This window comes from Microtus oregoni, unplaced genomic scaffold (genome assembly GCF_018167655.1).
Source record: "Microtus oregoni isolate MIOR12 unplaced genomic scaffold, Mior012 000011F_ref0000422, whole genome shotgun sequence".
Classification (NCBI taxonomy): Eukaryota; Metazoa; Chordata; class Mammalia; order Rodentia; family Cricetidae; genus Microtus; species Microtus oregoni.
The window spans coordinates 31,585,746-31,608,403 of NW_024543070.1; the positions used below are offsets into that span (position 1 = coordinate 31,585,746).

Sequence of the window (22,658 nt, forward strand, 5' to 3'; positions counted from 1 at the left end):
CAGCCTTTTCAGAGACCAGGAAATAGGCGTATGATTTGCCAATCATCTGAACAGTATTGATCTGTAAATATTCAGTGTGGGGACAATACCAAGTCGCTGTGAGTATGTATTGCCCACATGATTAAAATCAAATGCTGATCTATACCTTCTACACATTGGCTTCACCTCGCCACAACAGTGATTAAGGTTTACAACCTTATAACCCTTGCAGCTGTCCAGTCAAGGGAAAAGAAAGAAAAATCACTAGAAAGCTGGAATCCCAGCCTACTGGTCTACCACATTTTAACTATAAGTCCCAAGTATGGAGCTAGAAAGTAGATGAGCCATTGCTTTTCAAACACTCAGGAAAACTTTCAGTCTAAGTATGAAAGATAATAATAAAAATACAGCAAAAGTCTGGCTGTGGTGGTCCATTCCTTCAACCCCAGCAGTGGGAGGCAGAGTCAGGTGCAGTTCTCTGTGAGTTCAAGGCCAGACTGGTCTACAGTCTACAGAACAAGTTCCAGGACAGCCAGAACTATACAGAGAAACACTTGTCTCCTGTCTCAAAAACAAACAAACAAATAAACAAAGAAAATACAACAAAACTGCACAGTTCGAGCTTGAATAACAAATCACCTTCTCAGGATGCTTTGGACTAGAGCACCTGTGTGTCTGCCTTGTTTTGTTTGCGGAGGGGCCAGCAACAGAATTTTATTCATGTGAATGACTCCTAAAGGAGTTGTATTCAACAGGCACAACAAACCAGAACTATAAAAATGCCCACACACTTTAACAATGTAAAACAAGATTAACCCCTTGGAACTGCTTTCTGATTATATTTTGTTTCAAGAAAATCATTTTTATTAACTGTCTCTTATAACTATTTAGACTCTACAGAAACATCATTTCCTATGCCCTTTGTATTAACTTCCAAGACATTTCATGATCCTTAAATTACCTTTTTCTTTCAAAAAGAAAAGAAAGAAAAAAAAGAAATCAGTGGTATGCTGATATAAAATAAGTAGGAAGAACTGTTGGTTTTACTATATATAACATACAGGATATAGCTTTCGTTTTACTGAAAATATCAGAGGATTTTATATGTTCACAAATGATGGGAATGGGTTAAAATGGTTTGCAGTATTAGAAGGAAAGCAAATAAAGACAGAAGGTTGACAGTAGAGGGAAGATAGAAGTCATGGGAAAGGGTGAAAAAATAAGAAGTAATAAAAAAATACAGAGAAATAGAAGTCATTAAGAGACAAACTATGCAAAGAAGAAAGAAATGAGAACCAATAATATAGGAAGGTGGGCAAGGAGACTCTAGAGGTTAAGGATTTGGTTTTACTCAGGTAAATACAACTCAAGAAACATTTGAGTCCCCACACACTCAGTCTTACATACCTTAAAGTTATCAACAGAAGCCATTGCCAAGCAAAGAACTGCTATTTCTTAAAATAACTAAAAGATAATGTTTACAAAGGAAAGTCATGCTATCTTATCCTCTGTGATTTGATTCAGTTCAATAATTATAGCTGTCTAATAGGTGTTATGTCATTAAGAGACTAAATGACTACGATATGTCATTTAAAAAGCAACCCTTTATTCTTTTGCTTCGTCTATGCTTCAGATGACTTGTGTGGTCATTTTAGAAGTGTCAGAGATCAAAGGCGACAGACAGCTTTGTCAAACATAGACGATGAAAAGTGTATTTTATGCAAAACTGGCTCCGTTCCCAGCATCCTTTGAGTTGAAAAGCAAGGTGACATTTGCTACCTTGGGTGGCTTCTCTAAATCTGCATGCATGAGTGGGTCCCACCCACAGAGAGAATTTTGGGTGAGGCACTGCAAACTACCACTAAGAAAAAGCTGTGATGGGGAATATTAGTTCATTTGTAGTGGATGTAGGCAGGGCCCAACTCCACGCTGAGCTCCAACACACAGAGCTGGACAAGATGGATACATTCCTCAGCTTCTGTAGCTTATAGGAAAAAGAAAAAAGAAAGGGCGTCAGGGGACAAGGGCTAATCAGACTGGTGCTAGATAAGCACATAGCAAATGCCTTTTTGTGAGGACATGGTGGAATAGAGGGTCATTCCCGTGTCTGGCTAGTCAAAGAAGTCTTTCTCAATAGACAAGATTGAAGATGAGCCTTGAATGATGAGCTCTCCAGGGTGACCTGGTAACAGGTAGAGGGGAAGCTAGAAGTGTGGGTAAGCTAAAGCAAGACAAGCATGGGCAAAGCCCACAGCAGAAGAGATGGGCACTTTCCAGGAACCAAAAGAGATTACATATATCTAGAGGCTGCAGAAGAGATTTCTCATCACAGAGAAAGATGCAGCCCCTGTGTAGGAGCAGCTACCACAGAGGCTCATACAGTGGGAAGTCAGTGTGCTTTTCAGTTGACCTGTGAAACTAGGCAAACAATTATGCAAATGTTGTTGTTTTGAAATTCACAGAGCTAAATTACTGTCTTTGCTCCACTTTAGCGGAGTTCTGCATCCAGAAAATGGGCTTGTAATATAGTTTGATTTCCCAGCGTTCTGGTTTAGAGCAACTAGTTAATAAAAATACAGAGCAGCAACACATAAAGAAAGAAAAGAAAGGAGGAGAAAAGGAAGGAAAATAAGACGTACACACAAAATGCTACTAAAAATTATTTCCAGAGCAAATTCCAAGACAGCCAGAGCTGTTACACAGAGAATTTCTGTCTCAAAAAACAAACAAACAAAAGTATTTATAACTGATTTTAAACCCAAATTTTTCCGAATACACTTTAGCCTATCAAAACAACTCTAGGAGGCATTTATAATTTTATCTACAACACAAAATTTTCAGACCAGGAGAAGGAAGTAGAAGAGACCCAAAGGTGAGACCAAGGACATGAGCAGGTAACAGGGTTAGAATTCCCAGTGGCTTCAGCAATGGTCTTTATTCAGTCCATTAGAGAGGAATGTGACTTCTAAGATACCAGAGTTTCATAGGAAAGAGTTCTCTTCTTCTAGTCTCCTACACTTCAGCTGCAGACTCCATCCACATCTCAAGTCCGGCTCCTCTCCTCCCAGAGTGCCTCTGAGCAGGGCTGGCAAACTGCACCTGTGCAGGCACTCTCAGCCTCTCAGAGCTCAGCTGGGCCACCGTATGGAGCCTGGCTCACTGGAGGCTGCAGAGAAGTGAACTGAGGAATTACAGTCGGTTTCACTTCCCTGCCTTATGTCCCTTCAGGTGCCTCCGAAGACAGGCAAGGCCAGTGAGACGGAGAGGGGGAGGAAGACAGACAGCATCAGCATCCAAAAAGGAGGCCCTGAAAACAGAACCGTGGAAAAATGCAGATGGGTGGATGCGTGCGTGTGTCTGTCTGAGCCCCCAGCTAGTGTTGTTTGGTGGCTTCTGGTTTCCATGCAGTAACTTCTGTGACATTTTAAGAAAATCAAATGGATGTTTGTGTTGGAAATGAAGTGCTGGTCCATTCTTAGTCTGGCATGGAGTGGGGGAATTCTCGAATTGGGAGGGTCAACTTGTTGCCCAAAAGAAAATAGCCTTATTTATAAACTCCCACTTCGAACAAAGCAACAGACTTGAATTTAGCCCTGATGTTCAGCATCTCTTTAAACCAAGTACCACAAACATTCTGTGCAAAATGAAAGGACAGCAAGAGAGGAGATAAAATATGGAGTCGGGAGGGGAAACTTTGGAAGGAACACTCATGCTACACACATGCGGTTGGCCCTCGGCTCATTCTCTTTCCCATGCTCTCCCAGGGGTTGGCTGGGGCCGTGAAGCATCCTAGTCAGCACCAGAGTATTGCAGAGGCAGAAGTCTGTGCCTACTAGCACAGACCAATTTGGTAGATTGGTTACTATAGCAACTGTACCATCCCTGTCAGTGGCAATTTCTATAATCTCTCTCTTCTAAGGCTTTCTTGGGCATCTGTTCCAAAATGACAAAATGGAGAAACAGAGAGATGACACAGGAGAGACACAAGGAAGGTCAGGTTTATAGTGTAATTATCCTAAACAGTTTGTTGCATACTCCACGAGACCTAAACATCGGACAGACGTGGGTTCAAATCCCACCTCAATCTTGTATATGCTGTCTCTAACTTGGGTAATTTCTTTAACCTATTTTTAGCTTTTTCTACCTACAAAAGACACATAATACTGGCCACTTTGCTTCAAGGCTGAATGTTTGGGCCCTAAATGCACTACATAGGTATCTTGGCCTATGAAGCCTGGCCAAGAAGTCTTGAGTCTTCAGTGGGCTTTGTATTAAGGAAGAAGCTCTATATGCACACACTACTTAGTTGTGTTTCTTTTCCCTTTTAGGTAGGACACATAACCTGTCTAGCACAGAAACCATAGCCTTAGTCTCACCACTGTGCGGCCAGCAAGATGCCTCTGCAGAACATTGCCTGTATCTCCCACTGTCTCTGGATTTATATTATCTTCGTTTTATCCACCTTTAAGTTGCCAGAAGTGCCCGGGTTCATCCCACAGTCAGTTCTGTCTTCTTGATCTATATTGGCAGTCAGAAAAACCGGACAAAACATGGCAGCTTCATAGATAATGGGTTTATTAAGTTGTAACTTACACAGTGTATGTACAATTTGCCCATCCAAAGTCAAACATTTGATGGGTGTATTGTGTTAGAAGTCATCACCACAACTAACTTCAGCACAGTGTAATCATTCCTCTCACTCCTTGAAGAATCTCATACCTGTTTGCCATTGGTCCTCATTGCTCACCAGCACTGTCTCCTCACCCACAGCAAGGTGAGCATCCAAATACTGTGTGACTATCCCCTGGAAAACCTAGCCGGGAATCTTTAAGGTGCCTAACCACCAATCTAACTTTGGTTTTCATAGATTTGTCAGCTCTGACATTTCACTTAAGAAAAAAGGGGAAAATACGTAGTCTTTGATAGGCTTATTTAATGTGGCATAGCATATACATACATATATCTGCATTGTACCATGCAATGTATGTTACTTTGTATGTTATAATGTACAATTGTAATACATTAGTCCTTTTTATACCTGAACAGTAATCTGTTGCAAGCATATGCCAGGCTTTGTTTTAGGCTAGTTGATAGACATTTGGCCTGTGCAATTACGAATTACACTGCTAAACGCTCCTATCTACACATTTTTATGGAGCTACGTTGTTGGGTTTTTTGCTTTGTTTTTAATATTTGTTTTACTTTATGTATATGCACACATGTCTGAGTGTATGCATGTGCATCATATGCACGCAGGAGCCTGTGATTATCACAAGAGGCACAGAGTTCCCTGGAAATGGAGTTAACAGAGATATCGAGCTGCCAGTTGGGGGAACCTGAGTCCTCCGAAAGAGCAGCAAGTGCTCTTGACCATTGTGCTCCAGGCTCTGGACCTGCCTATCTGTCTACGTTTTTATTCAGCTATGAGTAGATTTGCTTCTGCCTCATAGAGTACCTCAGCTGCTAAAACAAGGTGAGCCTTTGGAGGGGCTGTGTGCCATTTCGCATGTGTTCGGCAGCGTGTGGAGTTGCAGTTTGCCCACAACCTCAGCCACACACTTGCATCTTTTGCTATGGACGCCCCAGCGAGTGTAAAATGCTGAGTCACCGTGGTTGGTGTTTCCTTACAGGCCAACACACTGAACGCCTTTCATTTGCATGCTGCTCACATAGTCCTTCTGAGAAATGTCTGTCCTGGGCCTTTGGTCATTGTCTGGCTGTGGAGTGTCTTTTCAATTCTGAGCTCCCGGGGTCCTCACTTAGAGAACCGAAGTCGCAGCTGAGGCAGCTTTCTGCAGAATTGGGGCTTGTTGCTGACAAAAGTTGCAAAGAAAATTCATGTGGAAGTGTTGTGTACATTGTCCTATAGGCTCCTCTTCAGCACAGGTGACTCTATCAAAAATATTGGTGTTCAGTGTGACCACAAAAACCGTTCATGACCGATGTTGGTATTGTTTGTTGTGTGACTATTCTGGCTTTGATGGTTGGGCCATCGTATTTCTCAAGTGCTAGTCTTAGCTAACTTAGCAAAGCCTTAATTGAAAATTAAATTATTTATCACACAAATCATTTACTTAAATGCCCTTAAAGATGCACAAGTATTTATTCCAACAATATTTGTGGAATCATTATTCTAGAGAAATGAAGCACATTTCTTTGACCGCTGAGATTTATGAGACTCACTCCAGGTTAAGAAGAAATAATGTCAAAAAAAACAAAATTAAATCCAGATTTTCTGAGTTTAGCAGAGATGCAGAAACATTCCTTGTGGGTACCAACAAAGAAAGGCAAAACACTAAGCTTTTAGTGGTGGCCGACCCCCCTGCTGACAGCCCTACCCCCTACCCCACCCCATTCCACCCCCCATCCCCCACCCCAGTCTACCAAGGCAGGTGCTGAGCTGGAAAATCTAAGTTCACCATAAGAATAGCTTGGCAGCTTCCTCTTTGGTACAGTCTCTGCAAGTTCCTCGGTCCCTCCCTCAGGACAAAAGAATCTGTAGATTTTTAAAAGAAATGACTTTTACTGCTCTTGCTACCTGAGGTACTGTAGTACCACTGTGACTGGAGTCTGTGAGAATATCAGGGCAAGGCATTTTATGAGGCTTAGGAGGTTTAGTGATAATATTTCTAGACGGAGCAATTTCTGTTTTGATGATGAATTGTTATGAACAAATAATTTTGTTTTCTGTTAAAATGCACACTCTAACATTAGAAGAATGGGGTGTTGATCAGTTTGTAGAGTACGTGCCTATTATGCACGGGGTTGGCCCCCAGAGTCACATACATCAGGCATGGTCCCCCACATCTGTAATCCCAGAACTAGAGAAGTAAAGGCAGGAAGATCAGAAGTTCAAGGTCATCCTTTACTACCTACAAAAATAAAATGTCAAGGCCAGCCTGGGCTATATGAAACCCTGACTCAAGATAGATAGATAGATAGATAGATAGATAGATAGATAGATAGATAGATGATAGATAATAGATAGATAGAGAGATAGATAGATAATAGATGATAGATAGATAGATTTTTTTTTTAAAAAAATGGTATTGTAGGCTTTCATAGTTCTGAGTTTGAGATGTTGGGAAATTACAATTTAAATATGATATGTTGGGAAATTACAATTTAAATATTCTTTATCTGGACATTCAAGAAAAAAGTATTCATTAAAAGTAAATGATGACAGTTTTTTATATTACCTACATATGCTAAGGAAGCAACTAATCTGTAAATAAGTCAGGTTTTGCTATTTTAATGGTTTTGTAGTTGGTTTGAGGGGTGGGGTTCGTTGTTTATTCAGTCTGTAGGGAACATCGGTCCAGCCTGGACAGAGGTTGTAGAGATGTTGCCCAATTCCAGATAGAATGCCTAGAATCATGAAAAGCCCTAACCCAGCATTCAGGCCTTCAGGGAGTGAAAACAGAAGATGGGAGAAAGCAAATGCTACAAAACTAAAATATTTAAACACCATTTTTAATGCATTGGAAGAAATTCAGGGCTGAGATTTCTCTAGAACTAGGGAATGGCAGGCAGAGGTAGTAGGAGGAAGATTAATGAAACTGGATTCCTAGGAAGGCGCAATTCCCTGTGCAGCAAAGAACTGTGGATCATAGGGTCTCACAGAGATTGAAGTGGCAATCTCAGAGCCTGCGTGACTCTGTACTAAGTACTCTGCAAATATGTTATGGTTGTTTAGCTTGGTGCTTTTGTGGGACTCCTAACAGTGGGAGTGGGGGTGTCTCTGACTCTTGTCTCTCTTGGGAACCTTTTCCTCCTACTGAGATGCCTAGCCTAGTCTTGTTATGAGAGTTTGTGCCTAGTCTTACTGTAAGTTGTTATGTTGTGTTCAGTTTATATCCTTGGTAGGCCTGCTCTTTTCTAAAGAGAAATGGAGGAGAAGTGGATTTGGGGAAGGGAGTGGGCCTGGGAGGAATGAGAGAAGGGAAACTGCAATTAGGATGTGTATGAGAGAATAATAATAATAAAAATAAATATAAAAAAGGAAAGAGCCCTGGCACCTTCCATCAGTGCAACCAAACTATAGTCCAAGGGCCAGAAAAAATAGTGTCCTATAAAAAATCTTCTAGACTATTATAGAAAGATTTTTTCTAGAGAATACTTTGATTTTTTTCAAGGAAATTTTAGCCACAGTTAGGGTTTAAGAATCATTTAAAATTTCTGAAATCGCAAAGAAATTCATGTGTACCTTTAAAAGGTACTAAGATTCTACCACAAAAGCTTCCATCTGTTTCCATAGCTTTCCTCTCCTTCCTCACAACATCACCATGGAAACTTACAGCACACACAACTTCAGGACCTTTGCATGTTCTAGGTGCTCCCTGCACAGTGGGGGTGTCAGGACACGGGGTGTCATGTGGAATGGTCGTATGTGAAACCAGCCATTTGTGTTTCATCTGGAGGGACCTTCTCACAAGTCTGTTCCCAAAACTGAGGATGAGACTCATTCACTGGTCCTTGTCAGTCCTTTGTGTGGATGGAAAGTTCTTCCAGGGAGGGTTGTATTAGCCAGTTTGGTCTGCCATAACTTAGCATCACGGATTGGGCAACTGGAAGCTGCACGCTCAGAGCCAAGTACCACCAGGGCTAGTTTGGTGTGAGCCTCCCTTCCTAATCAGAATCTCCTCTGTTCCTTATGTGATTCCTCTGTGTTTCATAAAGTCTCTTCTCATTTTTCTTATCAAAAAAGTAGTTCTGTTAGATCAGGGTTTCCCCTTAGGAAGGCATTAAATAAGTTTGCTTCCTTAAAGACTGACAAGTAAGTCACATTTGGGTTTAGAATTAGGATGTCTGAATTCGAAGGAGACACAATTCAGTTCATCACAAACGCCAAAACTAAAACACAAAAGAGAAAACCAGTAAAAACCAGTCGTTCCCTTAAGCAGCAACCCAAAACTTCCCATAATAAAATACATCTTCTCCAATCCCAACCCAGACTCTAAACAAATTGTCACCTGGAATGGGGACCTTTAATAAAAACCTCTGGTGAGGGGGCTGGAGAGATGGCTCAGAGGTTAAGAGCATGGCTGCTCTTCCAGAGGTCCTGAGTTCAATTCCCAGCACCCATATGGTGTCTCACAACCATCTGTAATTCGATCAGGTTCCCTCTTCTGGCCTGCAGACAGAACACTGTATACATAATAAATAAATAAAATTTAAAAGAAAAAAAAACCCTCTGGTGATTTTTGCTGCCAGTAGACTGAATCACACTGAAAAAAACCACAGGGCTGAAATAATTTGTGGCTCTTTTCCATCTCTCTGTAGAAAAAAGGAACAATAGTTATTTACTGAAAGATGTGTGGGGGACAAATCTGTATGGAATTTGTATCTTAAAATTCTGACTTATTAACATGAGAAAAAAGGGAATTAATCCTAGAGAAAGTTTTGAAATTATTAGTCCTCAGGGAATTTACTGCCTAGTGATGAAATTTCAGTACCTGCTGCCCTCAAACATTTGGGGATAATTCAAGCCTCACAGCAGAGTGTCCACAATTCAGTTTTAGCATCTATAGTAAACTTTGTCAGTATAATTTGTTTCCACGAGTCAGGGATCTGATGGTTGGGACTCAAAGGCCCTTGGGAATGTCCTTCCAGAGGGGCTCATGGGAGGTCTCCTAGATCTTTCAGCTAGGGTTCTCTTTGGCACCACCACCCTTCTGGGGTTAGTGAAACCTCAAAGAACTGGCTCCCTATAGGGAAAGAAAGGAAAGGGGGAAGAAAAGAGATTGCTATTTCACTCAGAGCAGCAGGGTGTCCCTGAGCTGGATCCCAGGAGCCACACCTCATTGTGTCTGCAGCACACCTACCCGCTCCGCTCCCTCCCTGGTGACAGATCTTCCTCAAATAAAAACATCACCTTCCTTTGCTTTAGCCCTAGGATGGTTTCACAGAATCACCTCCCCGCCCTGCAAGCACACCCTGGGCCTCTTTAGACAATGCCAGTCCAACTCACAGACATCTCTGCCTTGTGAATTCCAGGGAAAGCCTGGAGTCAACATAGCCAGTTACTAACTAACTTTCCTTGCTCTCTCCCTGAACGGCTACTCCACCAGTGATTCTCCAACTGGAAAGAGCTGCGTGGTAGGAGGCTGCTGACTCCAGTGCCTCTGAGCCAGCTTCAGGGTTTCCCAGGAGGAAGGTCTCTCTGGAGTTATAGTCATGGAGGAAATTGGGCTTCAGATCACACAGTGAGGTCCGACCATATTTTGTTATAACATTGATTTTGACTCAGACTCCCAGAGACATCATGTTAGTGGGATATACTCAATCCTGACCTTGACTTCTCCTTATTATTCCATAATCTTGCATCTTTCTGCACCTTTTTGTATGCACCGGCTACCAAACCTTCTTAAGTTCAGAAAGTCCCTCGTGTTTCTTTTGAAAGACAAACAGACAGGAGCAAAAGAGCACGAGAGAAGTCTCAGTAGCAAGATTTGTTCTTTGGAGAACACATAGTCTAATCGCTGAACTTTCTTTGAGTTTTAAATCCAGGCATTAGGAGTACTTCACTGGGGTGAGAGCCAAGTTCATCTCCTTTTGTCTGTAAACTCCAAAGACCTTGAGGTCTCCTTCACGAGTCTGTGTAATCTCTTCTCTCAGACAAGACCTTTCTCTTCTTGCATAAGAACTGAATGTTAGTAGTAAGTTATTTGCCAATGAGTAGGGAGATCTTGCCTTGTAAATAGGAGGGTTGAGCTGAGAGCACGTGCTTGCAATGCAGCTTCCTACCAGGGATGTGGGGAGGATTAGTGAGATATTTTTTTTTCTGTTGCAACTGAGGCACTAAGCATGGGGTACTGTAATTCAGAGGACACAGTTAACCAAGGGAAGGAGCCGCTTCTGGTTCACAAAAGGCTGAGAGGATGGTTCAGTAGGTACAAGCTTGCCTTACAAACCTGGGAACCTAAGCTTGAGCCCCAGATCCAGAACCCACCTAAGAACGCTCTGCTTGGTGGCGTGCCTGCTTGTAATCACAGCACTGGGGAGGGAGAGACAGGAGGATCCCTGAGGCTTGCTGACTAGCAATTAGCTTAGTTGGTGAGCTTCAAGCCAATGAGAAACCCTGTCTCACAGGAAGTGAACCATGCTCCTTCAGGTGACACCTAAGGTTGTCTTCCAGCCTCCACAGTCAGGAGCACACACACACACACACACACACACACACACACCACAATTAAAACTAAACCAATCAGTAAAAGACAAAATACAAAAATAAAATAAGGATTTTTTTTTGGGGGGGGGGAGAGGGAGGAGGGTCCAAATGCATAAGAAAGCAGTTTGCTCGAAGTTGGATGGAGCATGGGATCTGAGGCTCTCTCCAGGTGGAACTGCCCTGACCTTGAGGACTGGGATTAAGTCAGGCTAGGGACTCCACTTCACAGGCTCGGATGAAGGCCTTAAGTCCGTCCCGTCCCATCTGCCTCCACTGTCATTAGCCATCATGCAGGTTTGGCGTGCATGTTGAAGGACACAGTCCTTCTGGGATGGGTATGTGTCAGGGACAGTGGTGGCAATGCCTGTGAGCTAAAGGGGGCCAAAGGGAAGAGTCAAAGAACACAGAAGGGGGGTCAGCCACATAAGCAATGTGCACAGCTATAACAAGTAAGGAGCTGATCTATGTCAGGTACACCTATAATCCCAGCTCTTGGGGCTGAGGCAAGATCAGAGACCAATTTAAGCTATATTGGGAGATCCTTTCAAAAAAAAAAAAAAAGACCTACGGTACGTGCCGTGCAGGCACACAGCACTGGGTTCACTCCCCACTGCTGCATAAAACTGGGCATGATAGTGCAAGCTCATAAACCCAGCAGTAGGGTTGTGGTGGGAGGAGGATCAGGTCAAATGCATCTGCAGCTCTGCAGCAGCTATGAGTCCAGCCTGGGCTACATAAGACCCTGTCTCAAAAAAACAAACAACAAAACCCTAAAGGTAGTGGGGCTCTCGTGATTTTACCCATTAAAAGTGCAGAGTTGGAACATTGACTAGGTTTCAGAACCTAGGTTTTAATGTCCTGGCTTCTAGTTCTTACCCTGCTGCTGGTGAGAAGTGAGATAATTCTGGGTGGTATTTGAGAAAACTTTTAACAGTAGCTGTGTACTGATGTTCTTTGGCATCAAAGCATGTGATCTTATAATCACAACTGCTCAAAACAATACTTCTTACTACTGGTTATATAGCAGGATCACCCAGGAAAATATTTTCATATAGAAACAAACACCAACAATGACAAAATGGCATTGGGTCCTACAGCAGGAATGAGATGCCCCTACCTTAGATGTTTTCTTAAAGTTTTAACTTTCACTGGGAAGGATTATGGTAGGCTAGGAGGATGGTTTTAAAGTATTGTTTAGATGAACTATGTACTATAGGATATATATGACTTAAATATATCGTATATATAGTATGCGCATCCTGTGTGATGCTGATAACTGAAATTTGTTTGGTCCCGCACTATCCTGAGTAACTCTCATTCTGTGAGACAAAACTGAACCAAAGTAAAGAAAAGAAATTATAGGGACAGTGGTGCATGCCTGTCATCCAGTCCCCAGATGCAGAGGAAGGAGGATCAGGCATGCAAGGCTATTCTTGTCTAAATAACAACTTTGAGGCTAGCCTGGGCTATATTTTGAATGTCAAAAAACAAAACCACCACCAACAACAACAACAGCAACAAAATCTCAGCAAAACTCAAAGATAAAGAACACTGGAGAGAAGGGCAAATATTTAAAAACAAACAAGCAAGCTAGCAAAAACTTGTAAGGTGTGGTCATGACAACAGCAACTGTTTGCTCCTTCACTAGTAGCAATAAAATTAGGGACACTTTATGGAAATGCTTGATAAGGGCCTGACGTGGAATCAGGAATCAGTCATTGTGACTGCTAGGTTTCTGCTGAGATAGGCAACTTAAAACTCAGCAGGCTTCAGCCATCAGAGTTTTCCTCCGGGAGGCTGCCCATTGTAACCGGAAGCACATGTCCAAAGCAGTTGCTTGCCTAGTAAAACAGGAAGAAGCCAGTGTCTTATGTTCCCAGCCAAAACACAACCATAATGACCTAAAACCTCCCACTAAGCACCACCTCCAGGAGATTCCAAAACTCTCCGACAGCTCCTAGCAAAGGATCGAGTGTTTGGCACTTGGGCCTCTGAACCTACATTTCACACGCAAACTGTTCTTTCTTCACCCCGATTTCCTTCCTGTCACTTGCCCTTTAGATATCCTCCTCCATTGCCTTCCATTCTGTCGATACTAAAGCAGGTGAAAAGCCAAAGATATAATCAACCTAATGTGCTTCTGACTTAAATGTACAGGGGACTTCTGTTTGCCCGATTCATTCTTGTATCCGGCACAGTGTAGCTCCACGCGCACAACGGCATCTCTGCAACACCTTCTGGGTGCTGTCTCCTCTGCAATGTTCTCAGCCCGCATTGTCACGGCTCCCACACTTCCTTACATCCTAAGAAGTCTAGATCATGCACAGTACTAAGGCTTCTCCGGTAAGGGTGACTCTAAAGCAGAGGGAGGGAAGCCAAGACACCCGCTGTCACCCCGGAGTCACAGGAGAGCTTTGGGAGAAAACCCTGGGGACACGCCGGTGTGAGATGGGACATGGAAAAGGTGCCCACACCCCTTCCTCTATTCTTCGGTCTGTTAAATGGGGATAATGGCACTGTGTTCGCCTACCTTAGAGAGACATTACCAGCTCTATTTAAAGGCTCTTCCCATGGAAGCTGCTGTGTAATTACCAAGAGCAGCTATGATAAAGAAACCTAAATACAACGGCGAATCAGCTGGAACCAATTCTCAGGGGAGTTTACTTCTCTGGAAATTTTTAAGAAAAGTGTAGCAGCTGCTCTTTGGGGAGTGCTGAGCCCCATTCCAGGTTTATGTTTCTGGAAAGATAGCCGATTTTTGAAGCTCCCTCTTGCCCAAGGTCTCAGGGTCTTCCTTTGCCTGTCTTCCCTTATAGGTCTAAGTGATTTCCATCCGGTTACCTTTTCACTTCTGATTTTTTATTTTTTCACATCTTGACTCACACCGTCTCTTGTAATGAAAATAGATTTCAAGCAAGGCATTCACCTACAGGATAGGAAAAGAGAGAAAACATAGATATTGCAACCCAATAGGGAAATACACACCTCAGAGATGGTGGGTGATGGTCATCTATGATAGTTCTGAAGAGGATTGAGGACTGGGACAGTGGCTGGTGGGTAAAGTACTTGCTGACCAAGTGAGGACCTGGTTCTAATCATAAATCACCCTTTAAAAGCCAGACAGAGTGGCACTGTTGGTAATCCCAGCATCCCTATGGTAAGACGTGAGGCAGAGATGCCAGGCAGCTAGCTGAACACAGCCAGCAAACACCAACAACGAGACCCTGTTCTGAAGGAGGGGGAAGGAGAGGACTGCTGCACAGATGGCCTCCCAAGCTTTGCACACCTTCACACACCAGCTGTGCTGTGCACACACCTGCACAAACAAGACCACAAACATACATACACACATACTGCACACACAACTTTAAAAGAGGGCTGAAGTAATCGATCATTCATGTCAAGTTGTGCCAAGATTCATGGACAAACTATGGATCCCGTGGGGTCAGAAGGGCAAAAAAACAAGGACCCTGCTCTGACTTGCCAGAGATAACTACTCCAATAGAAAGAAGTTGGTGCCAGTTCACTGGAAAGAAGGGGTACAGAGCTGGTGAGATGACTCAGGAGCTGACAGCTCCTGCTGTCAAGCTCGAGAATGATGACCTGAGTTGGATCCCCAGTGATGGAAGGAGAGAACATATTCCTATGAGTGCATACCATCACAAGGCATCCCCACACATACACATTCAAAATAAATAAATGAATGTCATTTAAGAAATCAAAAGAAATGACAGATGCAAAACCCAAAGAATATGGTAAGTGATTAGAAGAGTCATGGGCAAATTAAAAATTGTTGACTTAGCTATCCTGAGTTCATGGACTCCCATTATAGAGAGGCCTGCTTACTAAGGAAGTGGGCAAATTAGATATATGAATAATATCTAGGTGAGCATCACTGTTAGAAGCTCATTGGTTTTATATTTTGGTTAATCTTGCATATGGATTGTTAACTATTCTACTTATTTCTAAATAGTGCAATATATAGTATATGAAAGGCTCAGCAATAAAAACCCCAGGATTCAGATGTTGTTTTCACATCAGAGCTCTGTAAGGTTAAAAATTATGCATAATAATAATAGCCATCATTTATCAGTTGATCACTATGAGAACTACATGAATATTTTTTGTATATAATCTAGATGTCAACTAAGAGGCTTCCCAGGTCTGGTAAGATTGCTACAAACCTCATCCAATCTTATGACTTGTAGAAATGGATTAGGTCGATTAAATGTCTGTGTCCTTGTACCTTCAAAATTCCTACACGAAACTTTATCTCCCATCATGACCGCCCTTTGGGTATGGGATCTGTGAGTTGAGTCATTAGGGTGTGTGTGTGTGTGATGTAATTAGTGGACTCTACAGAGGAAATAGGGAAAAGATTGTTTTCTCCTCCCATCCCCAAGTCCTCCCACTTCCTGAGGAACAAACAAAAGGTTGGCCACATCAGCTAACATTTTCATCTTCTCAGTCTCCAGACTGAAACATAGAAAGATCTGTCTTTCATCCAAAGGTGATTTTGTTACACAGCCTGAACTAATTCAGATACCTATTCTCATCCCTGTGGGTTTTGGAGCCAGTGTTTTCTTGCCCCCACCAGGTCTTCCCATACATTTCTGCCATATTTACAGGCAGAAACTGCTTTAAGAAAACCCTCAGCCTCCAGTGGGTGTGGTCTGGACCACTGAAATTTGAAGATTATGGAAAAACGTCACAAGTTCCTTCCATCTTTTCCAACCTCTCATTACTGGGTTTGTTTCCTCTCTTCACAAGGCAAAGACGTTCCTTTTTGAAGGTGTCATTCGCTAAGGGACGGGCTTTAGTTACAAGTAGTGACCATTTACTGTCTTATCCCACCTGGATGGCTTCTCTGACCCTTGTAACATTGTTGTTAGCAGACAGGGGGCATCCAAGACCAGGAGTCAGTTTAAAGCTAAAAACATCACACACGGCAGAAAGAGAACCCACGTGTAGCTTGGACTGATCCTTCACTCAAACTTAATTCTACCTTTTCAAGATGGGATAGCAAGTATCTCATCTCATTTAGACTGCCCCTCCAAAATGTCTTGCTTTTTCCATCAACTCTTTGTCTAAAAAAGAAAAAAAAAAACCCTACATACCTTCCAATATTTGTAGGGAATTACAAAGCAAACTTCTCAATGATATATAACATTCCAGAAGGCATAGTAGAATAATTTAGTAGTAGTTTACTAGTAGTAATATTTTCAAATAATTAAAATAATCTAAACAGGACTGAGGCAGTAAGTCAGTGAGTAAAAAAATAGCTTACTGAGCAAAAGTAATGTACTGAGTTCAAATCCCCAGAACCCATGTAAAGCCCAGGTACAGTAGTGTGTACGTGCAATCCCAGTGTTTCTGTGGTAAAACTGGAAGCAGAGAGCACAGAATCCCCAAATCTTGAAGACCAGCAGTGAACAACAAAGAGACCAGAGACCCTGACTAAAATCAGCTAGAAGGTGAAGACTGACAATGGAGGCCTGGCAGTGACCTCCAGGGGAGTGCAAGGCTCTGTCACTTCTAGTAGTCTGATTTGGTGGAGATGTCAAACACACAAATGACACACAGGGGTTGTTTATATTGACGATGACAAAGACACCAAACGCTGCTTTGCGTGAGTATTCCTTACAGTTGGGTGTCCTGGCGCACATTGCTAAATCCCAGCACTCCAGAGGCAGAAGCAGGCAGATCTCTGTGAATTTGAGCTCAGAGCCTGGTCTACAGAGAGAGTTTCAGCACAGGTATGGCTATATAGAGAGGCCCTGTCTTTAAAAGCCTAAATAAATAAATATTTAGTACAAATGGCAGAAGTAAGTTTAGGGTCATTTAATGAATTGTTGAAAATTCTATCCAATCCTAAATTCATTTAATGGATGTATTTGTGAAACTCAAGCTAGCAACTCGAACAGCAATTTTCAACATCAAACACTCCAACACAATCCAATCCAAAGTTATACCAATTAGAAAGTCTGTTTCCCATAATTAAGTCATAACATTTCTATAAAAACATAAAAATTTGCATATAGAGAAAATGCTATATTTCTTAATACTCAGTAGCCATCTCTGAGCTGAGGCATGCAGGCAGGTGCTGTGTAGCATGATAACATGCACAGTACAAAGTGCATACATCCTGTGTTCAGAACGAGCACTGCAGTGAGGTCACTCAATGCAACATGGGCAAACACTGCCCAAAACGCCAGGGATTCTTTACAAATTTGATTTTAATTAATTTTTGGTCATTGTAGACTCAGAAACCTTTTACTGTTGCCAAATTTTTAAAAAGAAGTTGTACTCTAGAACATCTATGAGGGTTTTTCAACATGGAGGATGTGTGAAATTAATGCTCCCACTACTTTCAACAAGACAGTGGATTGAAAAGGAAGGTCTATTTTGTTATAAATTTCTAAACAGCTAAAAAAATCACTTATTAAATAAATAAGGGTTGGAGAGATGGCTCTAACAGTTCAGAGAGCTTACTATTCTTGCAGGGGACCAGGGATTGGCTGTTGGCACACACATAGGGCAGCTCACAACTGCTAGTAACTAGATTTCCAATGAATCTGACACTCTCTTCTAAATTCTGCAGGCACCAGGAGCCCATGTGATACACATGCAAACATTAAGGCAAAATATCACACACATAAAATAGAAATGAATAACTTTTTTAAAAAGTACATTTCTGCATCATGTTGAGAGCCAAACCAAGTCAGTAGCCTTGAGTCTGGATGTGTAGGTGTTAAGATCTTCACAAAGTCTGATGTCTTAGTTACTTTGCTATTGCTCTGAAGAGACACCATGACCAAGGAAAACTATAAAAAGAAAAGTTGTATTGGGGACATCACGATGGGGACCATGACAGCAAGCAGGCAGGCATGGTGCTAGAACAGTCACTGAGCTTCCATGTTGAGACAACATGCACCAGGCAGAGAGAGAACCAAATGAAATGCTTTGGGTTTTTGAAATCTTCAAATTCTATCCCCAGTGTCACACCTCCTTCAACAAGGTCACACCTCCTTCAACAAGGCCACACTTCCTAATCTTTCCCAAATAGTTCTGCCAACTAGAGATTAAGCATTCAAATATATGGGCCTATGAAGTCCATTTGCATTTAAACCACCACAACTAAGGAACACTATATTTTTTATTTTTATGTGTATGAGTATTTACCTGTGTGTGTGAACACGCGCGCGCACATGCACGCATGCATGTGTGCACACACGTATGTACACACGCTACATATATGTGTGGTGCCCTGTGAGGCCAGAAGAAGCCATTGGGTCCTCTGGAGTTATAGACAATTGTAAACCAACATGTGAGTACTGGGACCTGAACCTGTATCCTTTGCAAGAGTAGCAAGTGCTTTTAACTACTGAGCAATCTACCCAGTCCCATATTACTGGACTTTAAAAAAAGGTTTAATTCCATGGAGTCAGTCAGAGCTCTAAGAATTGCAAACTGAGAATTTCTACTATGAAGCTAAGATGTTTAAGCCCCTTGGGTAATCCTGAGAACCTTTTAAACTTGGGTATCACTAAACTTATATCCTCTATGTTTTCTTCCAATTTCATGATTTAATCGTTTGTATGACTCTGCAGAATGCCTTGTTTTACAAACATGAAAACTATATAGCATCTATGAAAAAAAATTGTCCAAATGCCCATAAACCTGCTGAATTTTTTTTTTTACAGATTAAAATTCTTCTTGTATTCTTAGAAACTTTTTCCCATGTATCCTGAACCAGATCACTTTATCTGGCCTGTTTCCCAATTATGAAAGTTCCAAATCACTGAGATATAAATAAATGAGACTTTACCACACTCAGAACACCAGTATGATGAAAAATCTGTTTACAACAGGAGGTTCTAGGTCATCTTTCAATCATTCATCCCCTGAACCAAAGTAGGTATGCAGGAGAGTGCACACGCACACGCACACCCAGACGTGACACATGGTAAATGTGTAGTCACTGAGCCAGAATGAAGGAGACCTTCAAATTCCACCTCCTTCTTCACCGTATATTTTTGGCTACAAGAATCAAAGGCATACAAATACTGTTGGCAGGATCTGCCCAAGCTTTTTGTTTATATTTCTCTCATTTCGTATCTTTTAAATACTGTATTTTGATCCTGCTGTTGTGAAAGGGACTAATAAAAAATATTTTTAAATAATAAAATCTATAAACTGAAAGTGTTAATGAAAACCACACTAAAGAGCTAAGACGTATACCAACTTGCCCTATTACGATGTCCTAATTCTTGCAGTAAAACAACACTTAGATTTTGCCTGATAAATTTGAACTGCTATAATTGTTCAGAAAAAAGAACAAATCATTGGAATTATTAATACTGGGTAGGACAACTGAGTTACAAGGTTAGAAATGAACTGAATGAACATATAATATGAATATAAATGAATATAAACCCAACAGTACAAAAGGTTTGAAAGGTGTCTGTGTCATGGAAGAAAGCTCTACATGACAAACGCAAGTCCTGCCCTCTGGTGGAAAACATGTAACCCCTGGAGAAAATGGGGAGTCTTTTCTCCTGCGTAATTGGGTGTGGGGATTTGTCTCGTGTTAGGTAGTCTTTCAATGTTACTGGCTGCCAGCCCTTCAGTAGTTTCATTGTTGACAAGGTTGGAGGCTTTGACCATTCGTCAGCTGTTCAAGACCCCCGGTGGTGAAAGAAAATCTGGTTCTTAGAGAACCAAAGCACCTTGGATGCTTTGAGTAGATGCCTCAAAGACTCCAGGTTCTCTTCTCATCCTTAATTATGAACCAAAAGCAACACCACCATAAAAAAACAGTAGCGAGATTGGTCCAGAGAAACTGACCTAACCAGGGAATAAGATGACTTTAACAAATAAACATGAGCCAAGCATGTAACTCATTTGTTCATCTATTGATCTTATTTTAAAACAATACTTTAAAACATAAATATAATATATTCAAGCTGGGTGTGGTGGCACACGCCTTTCACCCCAGCACTTGGGAAGCAGAGGCAGACCTCTGTGAGTTTGAGGCTAGCCTGTTCTATAAAGTGAGTTCCAGGAAAATCAAGGCTGGCATATAAAGAAACCCTGTCTTGAAAATATGTTATATATATATATATTATGTACAATATGCATATAATAAATATATTTAGCCTTACTAAATTTTTTTAGCAAACCCCAATTCCCATAGCTCTTTCTTCCATATGAGCTACATGTAAACCGGTCCTATCTGGACTCTGACAGCATGTATGCACAGCCACACAATGTGACTTCCACTGACCACACTGCCTTCATGAGTTTACATGCGCCAAACTGCTTTCATCATGACTTCTCTCACACAAATAGAATGCTTGGTCATCTGGGCCTCAAGTAGCAGTTTAAAGAAGATAAAAAGAGCCATCCATCAATTTTGTGATCATGCATTTACAAAACTAAATGGCACAGGAATTACATGTGCGTTACATCCAAATAAAAAAAGAAGGATGTTTGATGCAGATATTCGTTTGTCTCACATGTCACTGATGACTGAAATTCCTAACGTCGGTCATCTTAGTTACTGTCTTCTATTTGTGTGTGCCCGCTAATGGTGTAGAAGACATCAGGGTGCAGTCTGGATGTGTATTCACTTTGAAGAAATTGACTCCGTGTGCTTCTAATTTTGCTCAACTATATCCACAGGATGGGGAAAAAAGGAGTGCTTCAAGCTGCCAAGTGTGTGGCTCATCTATCTGTTGGTACAGCTCCCTCTGTCAATGGCTAGCAGTGTAGTTCCTCCAAGAGGTACCATCCCTGCTGAGGCATCCATACTGGGTGCACTCAATTCATCCAAAGGCACCAGAGTTTCATTAAAGGAATTCTCTTGTTCCCTTCCTTCATATGGAAATGTCATTAACGTTATTAAGTTAACTCTCTGAGTATTAGGTTTCTAACCGACACAGAGAGCTTCTGCCGGGGGCCTATTTCACCAGGCCTCACGGATTCTGAGTCATGTCATCGGTTGCGTTTAGATTTAAGAGGAACTCCTTTGTATCTGTTGACTTTCTTCTTCAATCATGGCTGTTCCATTTCTTTCACAGCCAACCACCTTGAGTCTTTCAGGTAAATGAAAAGTTCAATTATATGTAAAGTGAGTGTTAAATCAGCAGGCCCCTTGTGGGGGTCTGGGCATTCTCTCACTGCTTCAGTGGCAAGTGTGCTCAATCCATTACTGTTGCCGAGGATTGTACATCCATCAGGTCATGTGGGCCGGCCAGGGTGCATCTTAGAGCTTTTACTGCATATGAGACATTGCAGGCCTGTTCTCAGGAACTGCCAGGCAGACTGGGAATCACAGTCACGGTTAATAGCAGCGAATTGCCAGCTCTTGATGGGTGGGTAGTCACTCCTTTCAGTGGTTGCCCCCTGGGGGAGAAGGTAGAAAAACAGAGGGAGGGAATTAGACTGACTTTGCACAGCTGAGCAGGTTCATGCCGCTGGATCAGTGGCAAGCATTGGCAGGGCTCCACTCTGGGGAGGCTCACGACGACATCACAGTCTCATTTTACCAATTGGTGCTGCTGTATTACCAGTGGAGCACAGGGGGGGAGCAGAGGGGAGGGCGAGCTGAAGTGGGGGGATGGGGTGGAGGCAGAAGTCTAGGCTAAATTAAACAAACAAACAAAACAAAAAGGCATGCTCAGACGGGTCCACAGACCCCAGTTAGCCCCGTGTTAATTGTACAAAACTGGTCTCTGAAGTTCCCTGGGTGATTAAAGGGTAGACTCCCAAACTCTCTGCATAACCTTATTTTTTTCAAGGTTCTTTGAGTGGAGAATGGCTTATAATAATGATTTTGACTAATATATTTTTTGACATGCAACTTTAATGCTTAGCCCGAGTACAACTCTAGAGCATTTCATGTGTACTCAGCTGTAAAGAGCGATGATTTAAAGGGCTAATATAAGGGAAAGGTCGTTCTAGAATGAACCTCTAACAAATTGCATAAAGGAAGCTTATTATTCCATGAGTATAGGGGATATGAAGCTCTTCCGATCATTTTTCTGTTTGATTCAAAAAGAATTGTTGCGATATGAATGGGAGAAGAAGGAAAAATGAAACAGAAAATGCGCAAGCAAGGAACATTCTTTTGATGGTTATGATTCTGGTGCCACCTAAAAGACTCTATAATAATGTGCTTATTCATCTCCTCTTTTGTTTTGGGTGAAGAATTCGCTCTAACAAGAAAATGCTGCTGTTGGTTGGAGGGTTGCCTCCCGGACCGGACCGGCTCCCCAGCAATCTGGTCCAGTATTACGATGACGAAAAGAAGACATGGAAAATACTCACAAGTGAGTGCCCTCATTTATTTCCTTGCCTGTTTATCTCAGGCTGGAGTTGTCTTGGTGAATTAAAAAAACGCAGTTAATCAAATCAGACACTGTATTGATCTTCTACCCTTTGGTGGTTTGTTTGTATATCATGGGAGATTTAGAGTAAAAGACTACATTAACATTGCCTAGGTGGC

The 22,658-nt window shown here is 41.9% G+C and overlaps 1 protein-coding gene across 1 annotated transcript in view; it reads left to right on the forward strand.

The window, feature by feature from the left end:
• LOC121453511 (kelch-like protein 14) overlaps window positions 1–22,658 on the forward strand; it is a 104,346-nt gene that overhangs the window by 7,272 nt on the left and 74,416 nt on the right. The window contains exon 2 of the mRNA XM_041660357.1: window positions 22,361–22,482. Coding sequence (XP_041516291.1) covers window positions 22,361–22,482 — 122 coding nt within the window. The remainder of the gene's footprint in view (window positions 1–22,360; window positions 22,483–22,658) is intronic.